The sequence below is a fragment of the Chrysemys picta genome, chromosome 23 (genome assembly GCF_011386835.1).
Source record: "Chrysemys picta bellii isolate R12L10 chromosome 23, ASM1138683v2, whole genome shotgun sequence".
Taxonomy (NCBI): Eukaryota; Metazoa; Chordata; order Testudines; family Emydidae; genus Chrysemys; species Chrysemys picta.
This window is the reverse complement of record NC_088813.1, coordinates 12,359,500-12,377,856: the sequence shown is the minus strand read 5'-3', so window position 1 is coordinate 12,377,856 and position 18,357 is coordinate 12,359,500. Positions and strand designations below refer to the sequence as shown.

General features: G+C 48.5%; 1 protein-coding gene across 1 annotated transcript; it reads left to right on the top strand.

The window, feature by feature from the left end:
* The first annotated feature begins 1,104 nt into the window (after nucleotides 1-1,104).
* PITHD1 (PITH domain containing 1) lies at nucleotides 1,105-16,409 on the top strand. Its single transcript, XM_065577077.1, has 6 exons — nucleotides 1,105-8,628; nucleotides 11,375-11,421; nucleotides 11,651-11,728; nucleotides 13,992-14,096; nucleotides 14,770-14,878; nucleotides 15,485-16,409. Exons 1-6 carry the CDS (start codon nucleotides 8,431-8,433, stop codon nucleotides 15,584-15,586), a joined length of 639 nt encoding a protein of 212 aa, XP_065433149.1. The 5' UTR covers nucleotides 1,105-8,430; the 3' UTR covers nucleotides 15,587-16,409.
* Nucleotides 16,410-18,357: the final 1,948 nt, after the last annotated feature.

The window sequence follows — 18,357 nt, the reverse complement described above, 5'->3', positions numbered from 1 at the left end:
CTTATTAGTTACATGACTATTTCTGAGAGAGTGAGCATCTGAGTAGGGTTTGCAGGACTGGGCACGGTCACAGTTCAGGACAACAGCATCTATTTTCCTTCAGTGGTCCAGCAAGGGGCACCCACTGTAGGCTCCCTAGCCATTGCCTCTCTTGGATGGAGATCTGTGTCACCCTGATCAGAAAGGAGACAATTTCCAGGCTGAATAGTTCTTTGCCTTCAGTGTTATGCCCAGCAAAAAATAGTCCGCTTAAAGCAGCCTGCTTCACTCCTCTCCTCAGAGACCAGTACCCAGGGTAATTGCCTTGGTTATATTACCACACGGCTCTTTCTAAGCAAGCCTGTTTTATTAAGGTAAAAGCACTACAGAGAAAACATTAAAACCAATAAAAGAACCTACACACATGCTAATTAGTGTACAAGAGATTACCCCCCACCCACCCACACACACAATTCCAGCTGGAGCAGTCCTCCAAACCCCTACATGGGATTTCCTGCGATTTTAAGTTCACCATATGCATTGTTCAGAAGGGGAACCTAATTTTATGGGGCTTCAGTAGGCAAAAATCCTTCCATAAGAATAGGGGCCTTCCAGGGACCAGAGATCCTGTCCCTTTGCTGGATTGGAAAGAGGGCACTGAGTATTAGGGCTTGACTACACTTAAAGCTAAAGCAACACAAACTACTGTAGCGCCTTAGCATAGCCACTACAGTGATGGGAGGGAATCTCCTGTCACTGTAATTAATCCATCTCCCCAGGAGGTGGCAGCTACACCTCTTGGGGAGCTGGATTAATTCTTCCACCGACCTTGTGTTGTCTATACAGTGATCAGGGGTGTGGATTTTTCATACCCCCTGAGCCGTGGAGCTGGGTCAACCTAGCTTTTTAGTATAGACCTGGCTTTAAACTCAGGTTATTTATCCCAAAATCCTTTGTCTGCTGGTCTCAGAGAATCCAGTGTGAACCTTTGAAGAGACTGTGGATGGGTAATCAGCCAGACAATGGATTCCCTCCCCAGGGCAAAGCTTCAAACCTCTGATAACCAGAGGACTTACATTCATATTCCTCCTCCTCCTAAAGAAGTTAGGTGCAATGACAATCACACAAACAAATGCATTTTTTATACAATGGACCCAAAATATATTACATTTAATTCAATAAGATTTATCCAGGATATTGTTATATCTGTCACAGGCCTTTACGCTGCAGTTCACAGTAACCGTTCTGTAGGGCTGTTACAGATTGAACAACCTAATACACCAAAATACTGCAGTGTCTCTTTAAAGCAGGGGGAGGACACTGAATATATGAAGTAGCTGAATGGCTTTATAGCTGAAAGTGGCTGTTCCATTGGATATCTAGTTCAGCGGTTCTCAACCAGGGGTGCACAGACCCCTAGGGGTATGCACAGGGTCAGATTAAGGTTATGAGGGGCCTAAGTATGAATTATATATTGCAAAAAACATCATGAAGTCATCAAACATTTAGCTATATACATATTTATGTAAAATTAACAAGTTTATTCTACTCTCACAACACTCAATTCTTCAAACAGATACTTCTGAGTAGCACAAGGGATGCTACGCTGTCCTTCTCTTAGGCCTCCTTCCTCCTAGGTAGTGGAGTGCTCGTCTGTACGAGGATGAACACTGCAGCATTCCCCATCCTGCTCACCTCTTTCAACCTTGTGCTTCTACCCTCAGCTCTCCCCTGGCACAGTGCAAAGCCAAGCCCTGCTGATGTTTTCCCCAAGCTATGGCCTCTACACCCACACCGCATCTCACTCTGACTGCAGACTGGGAGGCAGCCAGCTTTTATTATGTAAAAGAAAACCGCTCAGGTGTAAAATCCACTGAAGTAGAGGAAGTAAGAGTGGGGAAATTACATTGGGTGGCGTATTTTAGGCTGTCTTGCTCTGAAAGCTGCCTCCCAGTGTTGCACTGGCTGAGGAGAATGTATTACTGTTTTCACATTGAACCCAAATATTATTTGTGGGATGCAGGGCCAGCTTTAGCAGGTGCGGGGCCCCATGACGGGACGCAAATTGTCTCGTGCCACCCCCCGCCCCTCCCTGCCCCATTGGATCCCTCCCCAAATCCCCTCCCTGGTCCCGCCCCCAGCCCTGCCCCCTCAATGCCCCATTGGATCCCTCCCTAAATCCCCGCCTGGCCCCAGCTCTTCCCCAAGCACGCCCCATTCCTCCTCCTCCACCCCTCCCTCCCAGGCTTGCGCTAATCAGCTGTATGGCGGCGCAAGCGCTGGCAGGAGTGGGGAAAAGCAGGACACGGCTTTTTTTTTTTTTTTTTCCCTCTCCGACGGCAGCCGCGGATGTTGCGGGGCCTTCTTAGGCACGGGGGCCCCATTCCGGGGAATCGGCCGAATCAGCTTAAAGCCGGCCCTGGTGGGATGATACCCAGTTTGTGTAGTTAATCTCCCGTGATTCACCACATCAGGCCAGTCTGTCACCAAGCTCTTCCACAATTAGAATAATGGAATAGAACCATAGGACTGGAAGGGACCTTGAGAGGCCATCTAGTCCGGTCTCCTGCACTTATGGCAGGACTAAGTATTATCTATTTTAGAATGTGTGATCAGCAGCTCTGACATGAGTTTTTTTTTAAGAATAAGTTCTGTGTGCACCAGCCCCTACGGTTTGCATTTGTTTGTTTTACGCTTTCTGTAAGAAAAAGGTAACAGCTAGAAGTGACACACATCTTTAGATGGTTGCCCAGTCATAATATTTAGCACTTCTGTGCTATGTTAGCTCTTCAAAATCACTGTACAAACATTAAACAAACTTAATCTAAAGCCTTTCAGCTTTTGAGTGACTAGGAGTTGACAAAACAGAGCTATTTCCTGTTGTGTTCTCTGCCCCGTGAACAAAAAGACTTCACTGAAAATCAGTAGCTTAAAAGAACCATTAAGGATCCTTCAAAAGAACAGTCCAACCAAGGCTGCTGTAGTGACACCCTTGTTACAGCAGGTCTGGTGTTTGTTTAAGGCTGGTGTAGAATGAAAGGAGAGCTTCCTGTATGTGTAAATCAAGCAGACCTTGCTTATTTTTGTCCTTAAAGTGCTCAGAGTTTAGGAGAGGAAAGTGGGTGAGATTCTGCTTATACCAAGTATGAAAAAGCAGAAGGGACCAAAATCTATTTTTGTGCAAAAATCTGTTCTCCCTGAAGTCAATAAGGCTACACAGGTGTAACCATCAGCAGAAATTGGCCTGTGTTCTTATTCCCTTCTCGAATCACTTCCCATGCTTACCCAACATTTTCCACTTGGGAAAGAAGTTAGTTTGAGTTGGGGCAGAAAAATGAGGACTAACTTCAGGTTTATTTAGCTAAGTTTTTGGAATGAAACTCAAAAGAAATCAAATGTGAGGTACTTTTATGATGGATTGACCTGCTAGAGAACCAGCCTTTAGCCTATTCAGCCAGTCTTTCTATCATAGCTTGCTAAGAAGTGGATTTAATATCCTTGAGGGAGAGGGGAGGGAGAAACCTACAACATTGTGTGTTGAGCTTCCTCCAGTGCTTTTGCAACCCCTTAAAAGTACAAAGATGCGTTGGCCTGTGGAACTAGGCTGAGCATAAGTGGTGGCCTGTGCATCCCAGTACAGAAAAATACAAAGAAAAAAATGGGACGTCTTTATTTTTAGTACAGTTCACTACAGTATTGAACACGATGCATCATAAATCTGAAGCTCCTCGATGGAAGGTTCTGTAAAAGTTAAAGGACCGGTATCCAGAATGGGATGGTTTGTTTTGTTTTTCCTACAAATGTGTGGGAATTTGTTCCTTACCCATGGGAGGGGCAATAGTTCTGGCTGGAGCTGGATAGAGTGTGTGCAGGTTCTGTGCAGGCTTCCCACTCTACTGCTCTGGTACTGCCTCTCCTCCCCCTCCCCCCCAGGCACTCACCAGTTGTCCAGAAACAGGACCCAATACACATAAAAAAGACGGTGATGTGCACTAGGACCCCAGAGGCAGTGTCCTGGAGCTGCCTGCCAGCCTCAGTCGAGGAGAGGGACAGAGGGAGCTTCTTCCCTCCCTGACAGGCAGCTAAGCAGAGCTCCAAAAAATTGGGGGGATGCCTGCTCAAACTACACCCACGGCTGGCATGGGTTCTCATGGTAACCAGATTTTTAGTGTCCGGTCACCAGTGTTAACCGGATCCCTGGCAGCGTGTTCCTGCAGCGCGGGGAGATGCAGCAGGCTGCCGGCTGAGCTCCTTCCAAGCCACAGGGGGCTGCTTTGCCTTCCCTGCTGGCAGGTGCACTCCAGCAGGGCTGCATGAGCAAGTTCGCTCCCCCCACTCACCGGGCACTGTCCGCAACCCCTGCCTGACCAGTAAACCCTAAAAAATAGGAGAGCCTAAGGCTATAGCTTTATTAGCCTAATGGTTAATCCGGCCCTGGGTACACAGAGCTCTTCCAGGGGGTACATCAACCCATCTAGATACCTGCCGAGTTTTACAACAGGTTACATAAAAGCACTAGCGAAGTCAGTACAAACTAAAATTTCACACGAGTTGTTTATACTGCTCTATATACCATACACTGAAATGTAAGTACAATATTTATATCGCAACTGATTGAATGTATAATTATATGGTAAAAATGAGAAAGCACTTTTTCAGTAAGGGTGTGCTGTGACACTTGTATTGTTATGGCTGCTTTTGTAAGCAAGTAGTTTTTGAGGATATGCAAAACAAATCAGACTCCTGAAAGTAGTCTGGAAAGGCTGAGAGCCACTGATCTAGTTAACTGAAGTTTGAGAGTGGAAGGACCTGTCTGGCTACAGCACTCCAGGAACAATCTCATTTCAAGCTCTCCCAGAGGAGAGCGGTCAATCGATCCCTGCTGACTGCCTACCCTCATAACTTGTTCTTATCAACCCACATTAAGTTTTCATTATAGCCTAACACTTCCCCTGTGGCTTCATTGCATCTACTGTGACACTTCCACAGAATCTAGGTTGAGCTCTTATCAGTGCTGCGTCTATGTGCACTCCCCCCTTGCTCCCCAACTACAGCTTTGTTGCCTTCCAGTCTCTCCTGAAGCAAGGGACAATCTTACAGTGAGAGGATGAGAGAGTTTGAGCTCTTTTGAAGTACTTATAACACACACACACACCTGTCCCACAAATCACAGTTGTCTGAGTGCCTTACAAACACTGACTAAATTTATCCTTGCAGCACTCCTGTCAATAATGTAAGGACGTATACTCCTCATTTACAGCATGGGAAGAAAGTGATATCCTGCTGACAAGCTAGGAATGTAACCTGTATTTCCCTCCCTCCAATGCCTTAACTGTAAGACTATCCTCTCCTTCTTGACCCCCCGCTTGGTAAGGCAACCCCCGTCTTTTCATGTACTGTGCATTTATACCTACCTACTGTATTTTCCACTCCATGCATCTGATGAAGTGAGTTTTAGCCCACAAAAGCTTATGCCCATATCAATGTGTTAGTCTCTAAGGTGCCACAAGGACTCCTCGTTGTCTCTCATTCTAATAAATTCCTATGAGTCCAGCAGGACTCAAACCCATTAGACTTTTAGCATCCTAAACACAGCACAGTTCTGAGTCATGGTCAGATGAGGATGACTGTAGGGGCTACAGTAGTAGACCCTGATACCAGAAGCCCATTTTAAACTTAAATTGATACTCTATGATGGTTTGGCTAGATCAGGGGTCGGCAACCTTTCAGAAGTGATGTGCCGAGTCTTAATTTATTCACTCTAATTTAAGGTTTCATGTGCCAGTAATACATTTTAACATTTTTAGAAGGTCTCTTTCTATAAGTCTATAATATATAACTAAACTATTGTTTTATGTGAAGTAAATAAGGTTTTTAAAATGTTTAAGAAGCTTCATTTAAAATTAAATTAAAATGTAGAGCCCCCCAGACCGGTGGCCAGGACCCGGGCAGTGTGAGTGCCACTGAAAATCAGCTCACATGCCGCCTTCGGCACCCGTGCCATAGGTTGCCTACCCCTGGGCTAGATTATAGCACCTACTGTATCTTGCACTTGCTTAAACTTCTAATGGTTTGCAGCAGTGTATCCAGCTAACTTATTAAGAAACTGTTTCCAGATGTGTCAAATCAATGTCAGTGTGCTTTGTTCAACTCAGTGCATACAGGCAGTGGGTAGATATCGGGGGTTGAGGGAAGAGGTGCTGGCCTAGTGCTTCTGCTACTGTAGTCTTCTGAAAGGAGAAAAGGGGACGGGAAGAAGATTCTATCACTCCAGGCCTGCCACTCACTTTGAGCAACCGTTCCAATACCAAAACCATTTTATGGTAGATACAATCAACTGCATTGGTCTCAAGTGTGTCCTTTTAAAAATCCAATAGTTTACGGCTCTGGTTTGAATAACTTGGGCCAAATCCCTCTTTAATGTAACTTTATTGAAGTCCATGTATTTCCACCAGGGACCAATTTAGTCCCCTGCATATGATTCCTCTTCTTGCTTTGCAGCAACCAGTGGACAAAAACACCATTTCCAGAGCGCTGCACATTCCTGTCAGTATCAGTGACGCTTAATGTGCAGCTAGAGCTGGAAACAAAGGTGTGACACAATCACTGTTCTCCCAGATGGAGCGTGCTCCCTGAGTGGCACAAAAAGGTTCTGAAGTCAATCGAACAAAATAAAAAATGTATTAAAAGACTGTCCCTGTCAATGGTGACTAGGAATCAATTGGCAAGAAGATGCACTGCTGTCCTACCGAACAACAGTTCCAGCTAGGGTTTGACTCTGCCATTTAAAACCTATGGAGCTAGGTTTGCCACGTTAGAAATTGGTTTGCGAAGTTGGCAACGTCAGAAATTGCCACACAACAGACTAACAACAGGCTCATCCATTATCCCATCTGGACTCCTGCCTAAGTCGGTAACTACAGAAAGTATAAACCTCCACAATGAGTTGGATTCTGCCCCCGGTTATTTCTAACCCCATGGAGTTGCTAATGTATTGCTTGGGTGCAGAATCTGATCCATTCACCTAGTTGCAAAATTGTACAGAAAACTACTTTTTGCCCTTAGCCCCTGAGCCGGGAATCAGCTGTAGTAGCTGGAGCAGTAATCCTTTGCCTCTTCCCCTAGCAAGTGTGACTGTAAATGTTACAGGTTGCACAGCTAATGGGTCTGTCCTTAAATCTAGAGGAGTGTTTTGCTATTCAGAGCTAAAGCAACCAGAGTATCACGCTGTCAAGCCTTTCTCGGGCCAGGCTCCACTAACTACTGAATTAAGCTTCTCGGAGAGGGGGCTTGTACCAGTGGGGATGAGTATTAGTCCCGCAACTGATCTAGCCTGACAGAAATGCTGTTAGCCTCAGTTTACAGCCATGGAATCTGAGCCAGTAGAAAATAGTAAGAAGGCCGCTCTAGTTCCTGTCATCAATTCAATTCCTTCCCCACGGGCTGTAGAACTCACTGCCACTTTCTAGCAGGGACGGAAAGAGCTTAGTAAGAGCGGTAAAGTGCAGGCCCCATGACAACATGAATAGCTGCAGTAACAGTGCATGGGATAAACGTGTATCAGGGTTTAAACACTGAGCGTACCTGACACTTGCCTGTCCCTCCCACCCCACTGCAGGAAGCCACCTTCTTGCCCTTGCCCCTTCACTGAACTTTTAGTACCTGCCTGCGCCTGCCCCCTTCCCGCTGACCCCTGGGCATTTGCTGTCCCCTCTCCAGACCCACTGACTTATGGACAGCTACTACCCCCCTCCCTGCCGAGTCCAACCCCTGAGCACCTGCTACCCCCCCCTCCCCTGACACCTGCTGCCCCCCCCAGCTCCCCTCCCTGCTGACCCCATAGCACCTGCTGCCCTCCACCCCCCTCCCGCTGACCCCTGAGCACCTGCTGCCCCCCCACTGACCCCATAGCACCTGCTGCCCTCCACCCCCCTCCCGCTGACCCCTGAGCACCTGCTGCCCCCTTCCCCACTGACCCCATAGCACTTGCTGCCCTCCATCCAGCTCCCCTCCCCGCTGACCCGACATCTGCTGCCTCTCCCACTGCCCCCCACCCAGCTCGCCTCCCCGCTGCCCCCCAGCTCCCCTCCCTGCTGCCCCCCACTGCTCCCCACCCAGCTCCCCTCCCTGCTGCCCCCCAGCTCTCCTCCCCGCTGCCCCCTGCTGCCCCTAGGGTGACCAGATAGCAAGTGTGAAAAATCAGGATGGGGGGTAATAGGAGCCTATGTAAAAAAAAAAGACCCCAAATCGGGACCGTCCCTATAAAATCGGGACACCTGGTCACCCCGCCCTGCCGACCCCTGGCACTAGCCCGTCCCCATCCCAAGTGACATGCCTGGACCAACGGGGGGGGTCCCACGGCGCATCACGTGACGGAGGAGCAGCTCCCTCCCCGTCACGTGAGGAGGCGGCGGCGCTATTACGTCCCCCCCGCGCGCCAGCAGCTGGGCCATGGCGCACGGACACGGGCACGGCGCGGGCGGCTGCTGCTGCGGGGCCGAGCGCGAGGAGCCCCCCGAGCGCCGCGGCCTGGCCTGGGGCCTCTACCTGCGCATCGACCGCGAGCGGCTCCAGTGCCTCAACGAGCGGCGGGAGGGCAGCGGGGCGCGGGTGTTCCGCGCCTGGGAGGAGCGGGGGGACCGCAGCCAGGTACCCGCCGGGGGGGCGGGCCTAACACCATTGCCCCGCCCCTTCCACGAGGCCCCGCCCACTCTCTCCCTCCCCCCACCATTGCTCGCTAGCGCATTTTCACGGGACGGGGAGGGGAGTGGGGCAGTTGTGGGTGTCAGGGCTCCGGCTGGGGGTGCGGGCTGTGGTGTGGGGCCAGGGATGAGGGGTTTGGGGTGCAGGAGGGGCTGAGGGGTGTGGGCTCTGGGAGGAAGTTTGGGTGCAGGAGGGGGCTCAGGACTAGGGTAGAGGGTTGGGGTGCAGGAGGGGCTCTGGGCTGAGGGGTGTGGGCTCTGGGAGGAAGTTTAGGTGTGGGAGGGGGCTCAGGACAGGGGTAGGGGGTTGGGGTGAGGGAGAGGGGTGTGGGCTCTGGGAGGGAGTTTAGGTGAGGGAAGGGGCTCAGGACAGGGGTAGGGGTAGGGGGTTGGGGTGAGGGGTGCGGGCTCCAGGTGGCGCTTACCTCAGGTGGCTCCTGGGAAGCTGCTGACATGGTCCTCTGGCTCCTAGTGTGCTGCGGAGCCGGCGCTCAGGGTGGGGGCAGCACATGGAACCTCTGTGGCCACCCCTGCATGCCTAGGGGCTGCAGGGACATACTGGCTGCTTCCAGGAGCCTGGTAGGGAGCCTGCCTGCCCTGCAGCGCCGCTGACTGGACTTTTAACGGCCTGGTTAGCAGTGCTGAGCAGAGCCACCAGGATCCCTTTTTGACCAGGCGTTCCAGTCAAAAAACAGACACCTGGCAACCCTGGGGGGGGCTGTGGCTCCAGGTGTGCGGGGGGCAGGTACAAGAGGTACCAGTGCAGCTGGGTGTCACTCTAGTCTAGGGAGTCCCTAAGGTCCACCATGTCCTGGATGGCAATGGGTGTGGCTGCTTGCCAGGGAGCCCAGCTCTGGGCCCCTGCCACCCGGACCTAAGAACAAAGGGCTGGGAGAGAATCCCCTGGGTGTGGAGTTTAGCGTGCGCCCTCCCCCCTTTGTCGCAGCCACCCACTGTGCAATCCCTGCCTGCCTCCAGCTCCTGTGCTGGCTGGGCTCTGCAGCTGCTCCTGGTGCTCTCTCTGGTGGGAGTCTGGGCACCTAGCGCTCATCCGGCAGTGGGGGTTACACCATGAGGGAAAGTGAGCAGGGCGGGCTGAGAGATTCCAGGCTGTCTCCAGTGTCCTGGCCCTGAGGCACCAGCAGTGAAGGTCCACACTCCGTGTTTGTGGACCTCCCTGAGAGCTTAGTTCCACCTGGGACACTGACCTTTCGGGAGTTCGGTTCCTCTATTGATTCTGGTTGCTGCTTCCCAGATGATGCTGACGCATTCACCATACCAGTTCTTCCTTGGCTTTCTTTGCTTTCTCTTTCCTCCCTCGGGTACCTGATTCGATGCTTGTTTGGCATTCAGTGTTCCAGTCCCAACCACCTGAGCCTTCTTTCTTTGTTGGAGGTTTCTAACATGCCCTGCTCTGTCCGCTCCCTTCCTTTCGCATTTGGGTATTCACCCACGAAAGCTCATGCTCCAATATGTCTGTTAGTCTATAAGGTGCCACAGGACTCTTTGCTGCATTTTGACACTCTGTGACATGTGTAATGTCTTCCTCAGCCATCTGTGGTGGGCAGCCTCCTATCTGTCTTTGTTAGCCATAGCCAAGGGCCCTGTCTCTGCTCCATACAGCACCATGTTCAGTACAGTCGCATAGTATAGTCTGACCTGTAGTTTGTGGAGATCTCTGTTTGACCAGTTGTCATTCATTCTATTTGTATACCAGCATAACTGTATTTGTTGGGCGGGGGGGATGACTTTACCAAAATAATTATACTAGTACAGCCCCACTGTGGATACGAAAGGGTGGTGGTGGTGGTGATGATGATGATGATGTTTTTTTTTTTTTTTAACTGGTATAGTGTATTGCACTTGGGAAGGCTGGAATAAGGTCTACCAGTAAAAGGGCAGTTCTGCCTTTATAAGCTGCATCCACACCAAGAGCACTTGGCTATAGACTGAGGTCTAGCAATACTGTCCATGTGTGTCTAGTGTAGACATGGCCAAAGGCCACGTCTATGCTATAGACTTCTGCTGGCACAGGCTTGTCAGTCAGGAGTGTGCTGAGGTGTGATCCCTGACCAATAGAGCTGTGCTGGCAGAAGCCCTTGGTACGAATAGACAGTTATACGGGTAAAGGTGTGCTTAGACTGGGATAGCTTGTTTTGCTTGTAGCGGTGGCTTTACTGTACTGATACAAAGTGAAACTTTACTAGGACAGCTGAATTCACACTAGGAGCACTTCGCTGGTATAGCATACTGGCATCCTTATACCAACAGTGCTCCTAGCGTAGCATGACATTAGCCATAACAAAAAAAGGCTCTCTGTCTCACGCCTCAACAGATACTTCCTAGTGGATGCTTCAGTGGGTTATTGAATTAAATCTCTTTCTAGTGAATACATTAGAACACTTACTAGGAGGCAGAGTATCTGTATAAAATACAACTGAACTATAATTTTCAGTGTAAACAAAGTTCATTGGATAATGCATTGTCCATATTGTTCATTCATAATTCCCAAAATAAAGTAGTGCGTATTAACATGGTTCTACAGTAAGTGTATTAGCACAAAGCTTCCAATGGAATGCAGATATGAACTGATGCAGAAGGAAGTGCATGGGAAGCGTAATATACGGCATTACAGAATATCTTCATTATCTGCTCCTAAAGGATTTTTTTTAATCCAGTTTTGTATCTTTTAGTTTGTCGAAAGTGATGATGATGAAGTAGAACTTCTGTTTAATATCCCGTAAGTACCTGCTTGGCACCATTTCATGCCCTGTTAGCACCTGATGCACTTAGTTTTATTTGTGGCTGGGTTCTTTGCTCACAATAGTCTTCCTCGTATGCTCTTGGGAAATAAACTAGAAAACCAGTTTGGGTGATGGCAGCTCTTCTTGACTGAGATTTATTGAATTGTGTGATGTATAATCAAGACTAACTAGAAGTGAAGTCACTGATTCTGTGTTTAATGGCAGGTTTACAGGCAACGTGAAGCTAAAAGGGATAATTGTGATGGGAGAGGATGATGATACACACCCGTCAGAGATGAGACTGTAAGTGGAACTGGGCCTGGCCATCAGGAAAGCTCATGTTGGACAGATATTATATAGAGTATCTATTTGCACAGCTGTTTTAGAGCAGCGTTTTGAAATCTCTAAGCAATGTTTTTACCATCTCCTCAGTGATGGTCTTCCACTTGCCGTGTGTAGCTGAGACTGAACACTAGAGTGACTCATACTAAGGGATTGTATTTTTTTTACCTCATTGCTTTTTAAAAAAAAAAAAACGAAATACTTTAGCTTTTCCTTTCCCACTGCAAAGTTCTCATTGCCCAATGACATCAGTATTCCTATCCCCATTTTACAGATGTCAGAGCGCAAATCAGAAGCCAGGAATACCTGACTTCAGGCTAGGCTGCCCTTTCATATTGCTGAGTAGAAGCTCCTATACTAGATTAACACTAATGTAATTATCTGGTGATAAGCATGATTAAGGCCCTGTGAAAATTGCCAGGGGGGTGGTGGGTGTTAATTCGTGGCAGCGTCTCGGGTAGGGGTTTGAATTTCACAGGATGTGCATGGCTGCTGAGTTCCCCCACAAACTACTACCATTTTTCCAATGGCATGCTGGTCCTATTTCAGGAGGTAGGGGTGTGGGACATGGGGGAGGGGGATGTATCATCACTAGGCACCGTCCCTCTGTTCTAGCCTGCTCTGGGTCCAGGATTGGGGCCTAGATCGCTAGAGCCCTGCATGGATGCAAAATTTGTATCTGCATCCGATCCACAAACATGGTCTGTGGCTATAAAGCAGATATCTACAGATTTGCAGGGCTCTATACATCATGCTGTGCTCCGCTGAGACCTGGGCCACTGCTGCTGCTTCCTGCCCTGGCTGGGGGAGTGGTGTGGCAGGGATTAGGAGCTCTGGCAGGCCCCGGGGGAGACACTGCAGTGCTAGCTGGCAAGGAGCTGAGACCAGGATCCACCACTTGAAGCACTAGCGGGGTGGGTGGGTGTAGCGGGCTGTCTAGTTTATCCCCCTGCTGGGGCAGAGCCCCCTCACAGACCTGTTTGTGCTCCAAACAGAAGATTCCAGTCTCAGCTCTTTGCCAGCTGGTGCTGCGGTGTCCCCTGCAGGCCTGCTGTGGGCCACCATGAGGCAGGCCGGGGCTCCTAATTGCCGCAGGTTGTCAGTGCCACACGGCCTCCCAACTGCTGGCAGGACAGGAAGCAGCAGCAGCAGTGATCTGGACTGGAGCTGAGCTCGGGGTGAACTGGGACCTGCCCTGGGCCAGGCAATTGTTGCTGCCAGCCTACTGCCTCAGGAGCAGCCCGGTACCGTGGTTTTTCTAAGAGCTCGGAGGCAGAAGCAGGAATGTTGTTTGAAAAATGATGGTATTGGGCTAATTTTACAATTTCTGTGAAACTGTGACTTATTCAGGGCCCTAATCATCACTTGGCTTTCCACTAAAGGAGCTTTTTCCCCTCATCTTTGCTCTGTCTCTAATGCACTAGAATCCTAACCCCTCTCTATAGAATTTATAGAAATGTAGGGCTGGAAGGGACCGTGGGAAGTCATCAAGCCCAGCCATCTGTGCTGGGGCAGGACCTAATAGACCTGGACCAGCCCTGACCGATGTTTATCCAACCTGTTCCTAAAAATCTCCAATGATGGGGATTCCACAACCTCCTTTGGAAACCTATTCCAGAACTTGACTACCCTTAGAGTTAGGAAGTTTTTCCTAATATCTAACCTAAATCTCCCTGGTTACAGATTAAACCCATTTCTTCTTGTCCTGCCCAGTGGACATGGAGAACAATTGTCTTCTTTATAGCAGCCCTTAACATATTTGTAGACTATTATCAGGTTCCCCCATCAGTCTTCTTTTCTCAAGACGAAACATGTCCAGATTTTTTTAACCTTTCATCATAGGTCAGGTTTTCTAAACCTTTTAGCATTTTTGTTGTGCTCCTCTAGATTCTCTCAAATTGTCCACACCTGGCACCCAGAATTGCACACACTGTTCCAGCTGAGGCTTCCTCAGTGCTGAGTAGAGCAGGACATGTACTGGAAGTGATGTGGGTGGCAAATGCCTTAAATCTGCAGCTCTGTTCCTTGCTCGTGTTTACTACTTGTAGTGTGTTGACAATTCCTGATATGATGCAAGTGCTGTTTTCTTGGCTGATCCAGTTGTGTGTGTTCCACAGGACACAGCCAGTTTAATAACCCAGTGGTGGGAAGAAAGGGGAGATAAATAAATCAATTAGCTGAGATGCATTTTAACCACTGTTGTGTTTTTTTTGTCCACTCCCAGGTTCAAGAACATTCCTCACATGTCATTTGATGACACAGCCAGAGAACCAGATCAGATGTTCAGTCTGAATCGAGATCTAACAGGAGAACTGGAGTATCCCACAAAGTATGAGACAGGCTCTTCCCTTCTCTGTGGTGCATCTGTTAGGGATGCACTGGAGTTCATTCCTCCTGGAGCCAATGAGTTTGTGTTCCTTTTATCAGAGCCTACTCATATGCTATTCAACGGTTAGAAAGTGTTAAGAGGGGGAGAGTAGTTCCTTCACTCACATCATAACATCTCATCAAATAATAGAATGTGTTTTTTAAATGCCTTTTCTGGCTCTTCCCAGCACTTGTGTTGGAGTGAGAACTTTACCTGTCCCTAAATGGTGTTGAAGACCTTTTTCCTGGGGAGGGAAGTTCTTGGGTCTTGCATCCTGGAGGCTCCCCAAACTGAATTCTCAATGCCTTGTCTCCTCCACCTCTTACACCAAGGAGGACTGAAGAAGGCTCCTTTTACTGTTCTCCAGTCTACCAGAGGAGTCACATGTCAGACACACCAGGTGCTTCCTTCACCCTCCCTCCCAGTTCTTGTTGATCCAAGGAGTGAATGGCTAAGACACCAGGTCTCCTACATGGCAGTGCTTAGTCTCCACACCCCAATAGGTTTTCCTTTTCAAGTAACACCTTCATCCTCTTTAGTGCAGAAACTGCTCCAGAAATTAGGATTTATTTCCTGGGTGACTGGTTACATGCTGAACTCTGAACTCAGTCTGTTTTTTTGTCTTTTCTTCCAGAATTGCTCGTTTCTCAAACGTTTACCATCTCTCCATCCACATTTCCAAGAATTTTGGAGCTGAGACAACAAAGATCTTTTATATAGGCCTGAGGGGAGAGTGGACAGAGGTGAGTGAGAGCAGGGAGAAAATGAGCAAAACACATCACAAATGCAGAAGTCGTCTTGAATTGCAACTTGTACAGTTGGGTCTGTCTAGGTGTGGTTATTTATAAGAAACTTGGAAAGCGCTATGGAGATTGATCAGTAACTGAGTTAATTTGCTGAACTGAATCAACCCAAATAAGGCTTGGTTAGTTTCCTTTCCTGAATCCAACATGAACTGCTGTGATTCTGGGAAGCTGCCTGTTAAGAAGTGGGAGGTGCTGGCATTGCTGTTGGATTTATTTAAGGGATATATTTTTGTCACAGGCATGATTGTGTTAAGAACCAGGTACACGCAGAAGAGGCTGCAGTCTTGCAAGTACAGATTTAAAACATTGACATAGCATAGGTTCAGCATTAATCGAGGGATGACTTGTAATGTAAAGCATTCCTTGAGCTGGGGCAGGTGCCTGGGCCTCAGTGGCTGGCACCAAATTCAGTTTGGGCAGATCTTGGGGAGGGTGGGAGAGACTACTTTGGACAGAAGTGAAATGGGAAGTGCTGGTCAGATTCCATTTTTTGGTAGACTAAACTGAGCTTTAATGGGACTAAATATGTTTGCCTTGATTCAGGCTTATCGACATGAAGTGACCATCTGCAACTATGAAGCATCAGCAAACCCAGCTGACCACAAAATTGATCAGATCATGCCGGAGACCCACTTCATTTCCTAACAGTAGCACCGGGATGCTCCCAAAGGCTTCATTATCAATACACTGAGTTAATGGACTGACTCTGAAGAGAACAGATTCTTGGGGCGCTGGAGAGAGTGGTGAAATTGCTTTTATTTCTTCTTGTCTTTGCCCTGGGAAGAAGAGTGCCAATGCGTGAAATCTCTTTATAAAGTTAATTGATTGCTAATGGCAATCATCTGTTGGGTGCTTCAGCACTCTGAAGAATCAGGCCTTGACATAGTGGAGTGTCTCTCCTCCAGTGGCAACCTAGTGGCCTAATTGTTTATGTTGCCAATTGAAAATAAAAGCATATCCTCTCACTGTGTATGCCCCAAGCTTCAAGATTGGTTTGTGTCTGACATGCTGGTTATTGGAGACAAACAACGCCGGGAAACATCCTCTGGTTGCTACTCTGTTGTCCCTGGGTGTTGAACAATTGGTGCTGGTGTGTGAAGCTTGAGCCTAATGGTGACTTGATGTAGGGTTATTGCTGTATTGAGGAGAAAGGAATTGTAAACTAAAATTTGCATCTTGAGATTCTGTTCCCCTGAAATGTAAATTCTGAGGGAAATCTAAACCTATGGGAGAGATGCTGGATCCTTAACATATATAAAAGTGAAAATACAGGACTGTATGGTTGAGGGGGCTTAGCAGAAAGTGTTCAAAGCATTGTGTGTGTACATTTAAAGTTGTGGCTTTTTGCTGAAGGTATGGAGCCTCCACTCCATGTTAGAAGCCAGAGCTGGAGACCTAGGAGTTCCTTTAGGCACAACTTTATAAGGAATGTAACTAATCTTTCCTAATAAATCTATGGCAGATGTAATTTGTTTCATTTCTTGTGTCCCTTCCTGCTGCATCTTGACTTATGTGTAGCCATGTACCTGTCTAGTTGCAGAAAGGGTTTAATGCAATTGAGTGTACCTCTCAGATGTGGGGTGCTTTACAGCCAAACAATACTATCATTAAATAGAGCATGGTTACCATGGTGTAACAGTCAAAAGAGCTATGAATCTAGCAGCTCAAAACCTCTTTATTCACCATTAATGGTTAAGCCCCAATAAAAAGTTTCTGCAAACAACTATGAAAAGTGTGTGTGTGTGTGGGGGGGGGAACCAATGTGCAGGCTTATAGGTCCAAAGCAGTGGTAGTAATTAGCTACCACTGGAGCAACAGCCTCAGGCTTCTTTCAGTGTTTGCAGAAATAAGAACTGTGATGGATAACCTAGCTGTACATTCCATTCATGGCATATGTATGAGGCTGGCAGCTGGCGTAATCGAAGTGTATTACTTGTGTCGTCTTGTATCCTCAATGAGGATGACATCTGGGAGTGATTGGAGTGGCACACTGCAATCTGTGTTTGTTTCCTGTGGTGCTCAAGGAATGGGGAAAACATTAGATCTTCCTCTCAATTGCTTTATGTGAGACATCCAGTTGAAGTTGTCTGCAGTTATGTATATACAAGCTGCTTTTCATACCTTTGCACAAACTCCCATCAAGAAGAGCAGGCTGTAACTAGAACAGTGTGCTGAGGTGACATACAACTAGCCTTTTGTGGCTGGAATCGAAGTTCAAAATTGCCTTAAACTGCAGTTTTATGGCATTAACTCCCCTTCAAGAAGGGGTTTAAAATATCTTTATCAAATTTAATCCTACCCGTTAGGGGGAGGGATAGTTCAGTGGTTTGAGCATTGGCCTGCTAAACCTCAATCTTTGAGGGGGCCACTTAAGGATTTGGGGCAAAATCCGTACTTGGTCCTGCTAGTGAAGGCAGGGGGCTGGACTCTATGACCTTTCGGGGTCCCGTCCAGTTCTGAGATGAAGAGAACTTTCTCTGAGGCAGCAATTTCACTTTATAGTCAGAGGGCAGAAATTGCAGGATCAAACTTCAAACTGTGATACTAACTTTGTCCTTTTTGAGTGGGGCAGTCTGGGTTTCAATCCAAAAAAATTACAGCTGTGCTGATGGTTGGCAGCATTTTTAATTCTTCAGTAATGCAGTGACAGGAAAGGGGTGTGTGAGAGAGTGAGACTTTCTCTAAAGCAAAGAAATAGCTCTGCCAGCTTGCTCAAGCAGTGCTGCTCCTTATCTTCCCCCATCCACTCTCAAATTGCTGTCCTAATATTGTCTTACCGCTCTGGGACATTTTATATTAGGAAATAGCTGCTGTCCCCCACCCCCAAAATACTGCTGGCGCTTTCAGCACCATTCCCTAAAACACACTGAGAACGTAGTAGAAAATGGTTTTCCACAAACTGTGAGTGGGGGGAGAGTTCAGTCCCTAAGGCTTAGTAGGGCCTATTCTGGATAAATCACCCTGGGCCTTTGCCCGGATATCCGTGTGTAGGCGAGGAGAACCTGCTTGGCGAGAAGAGGAATTAGGCTCCCAAAGTACGGGGTGGGAAAATGACTCCTTGACTCAGGCATCAAAGCACCCTGTGGGCTGGGAAAGCTGTTCCCCTGCTCCTGGCACGGTGACTACGGGCCTAGCGCACGGGGAGCGGAGAGGCGCTGCTGGGTGAAACCCATGTGTGGCGGGGGGGCCCTGCCCCCTTCCAGGCCGATCGCCCCTGGCAGGGCCGCGACCCCCGGCAGGCTCGGGGCCATGATCCCGCTACGCCCGGGGGGGGGTCCGTATCCCCCGCGGGGCTCGCGCTTCCCCCGGGCTGAGGGGCTCTGAGGGCCGGTCCCGTTCAGGGGGCTCCCCGCGGGGCGGAGGGGGCTGGGGGGGGTCTCTCTCCCGCCCCCTCGCAGGCCCAGCGCCCCCCCCCC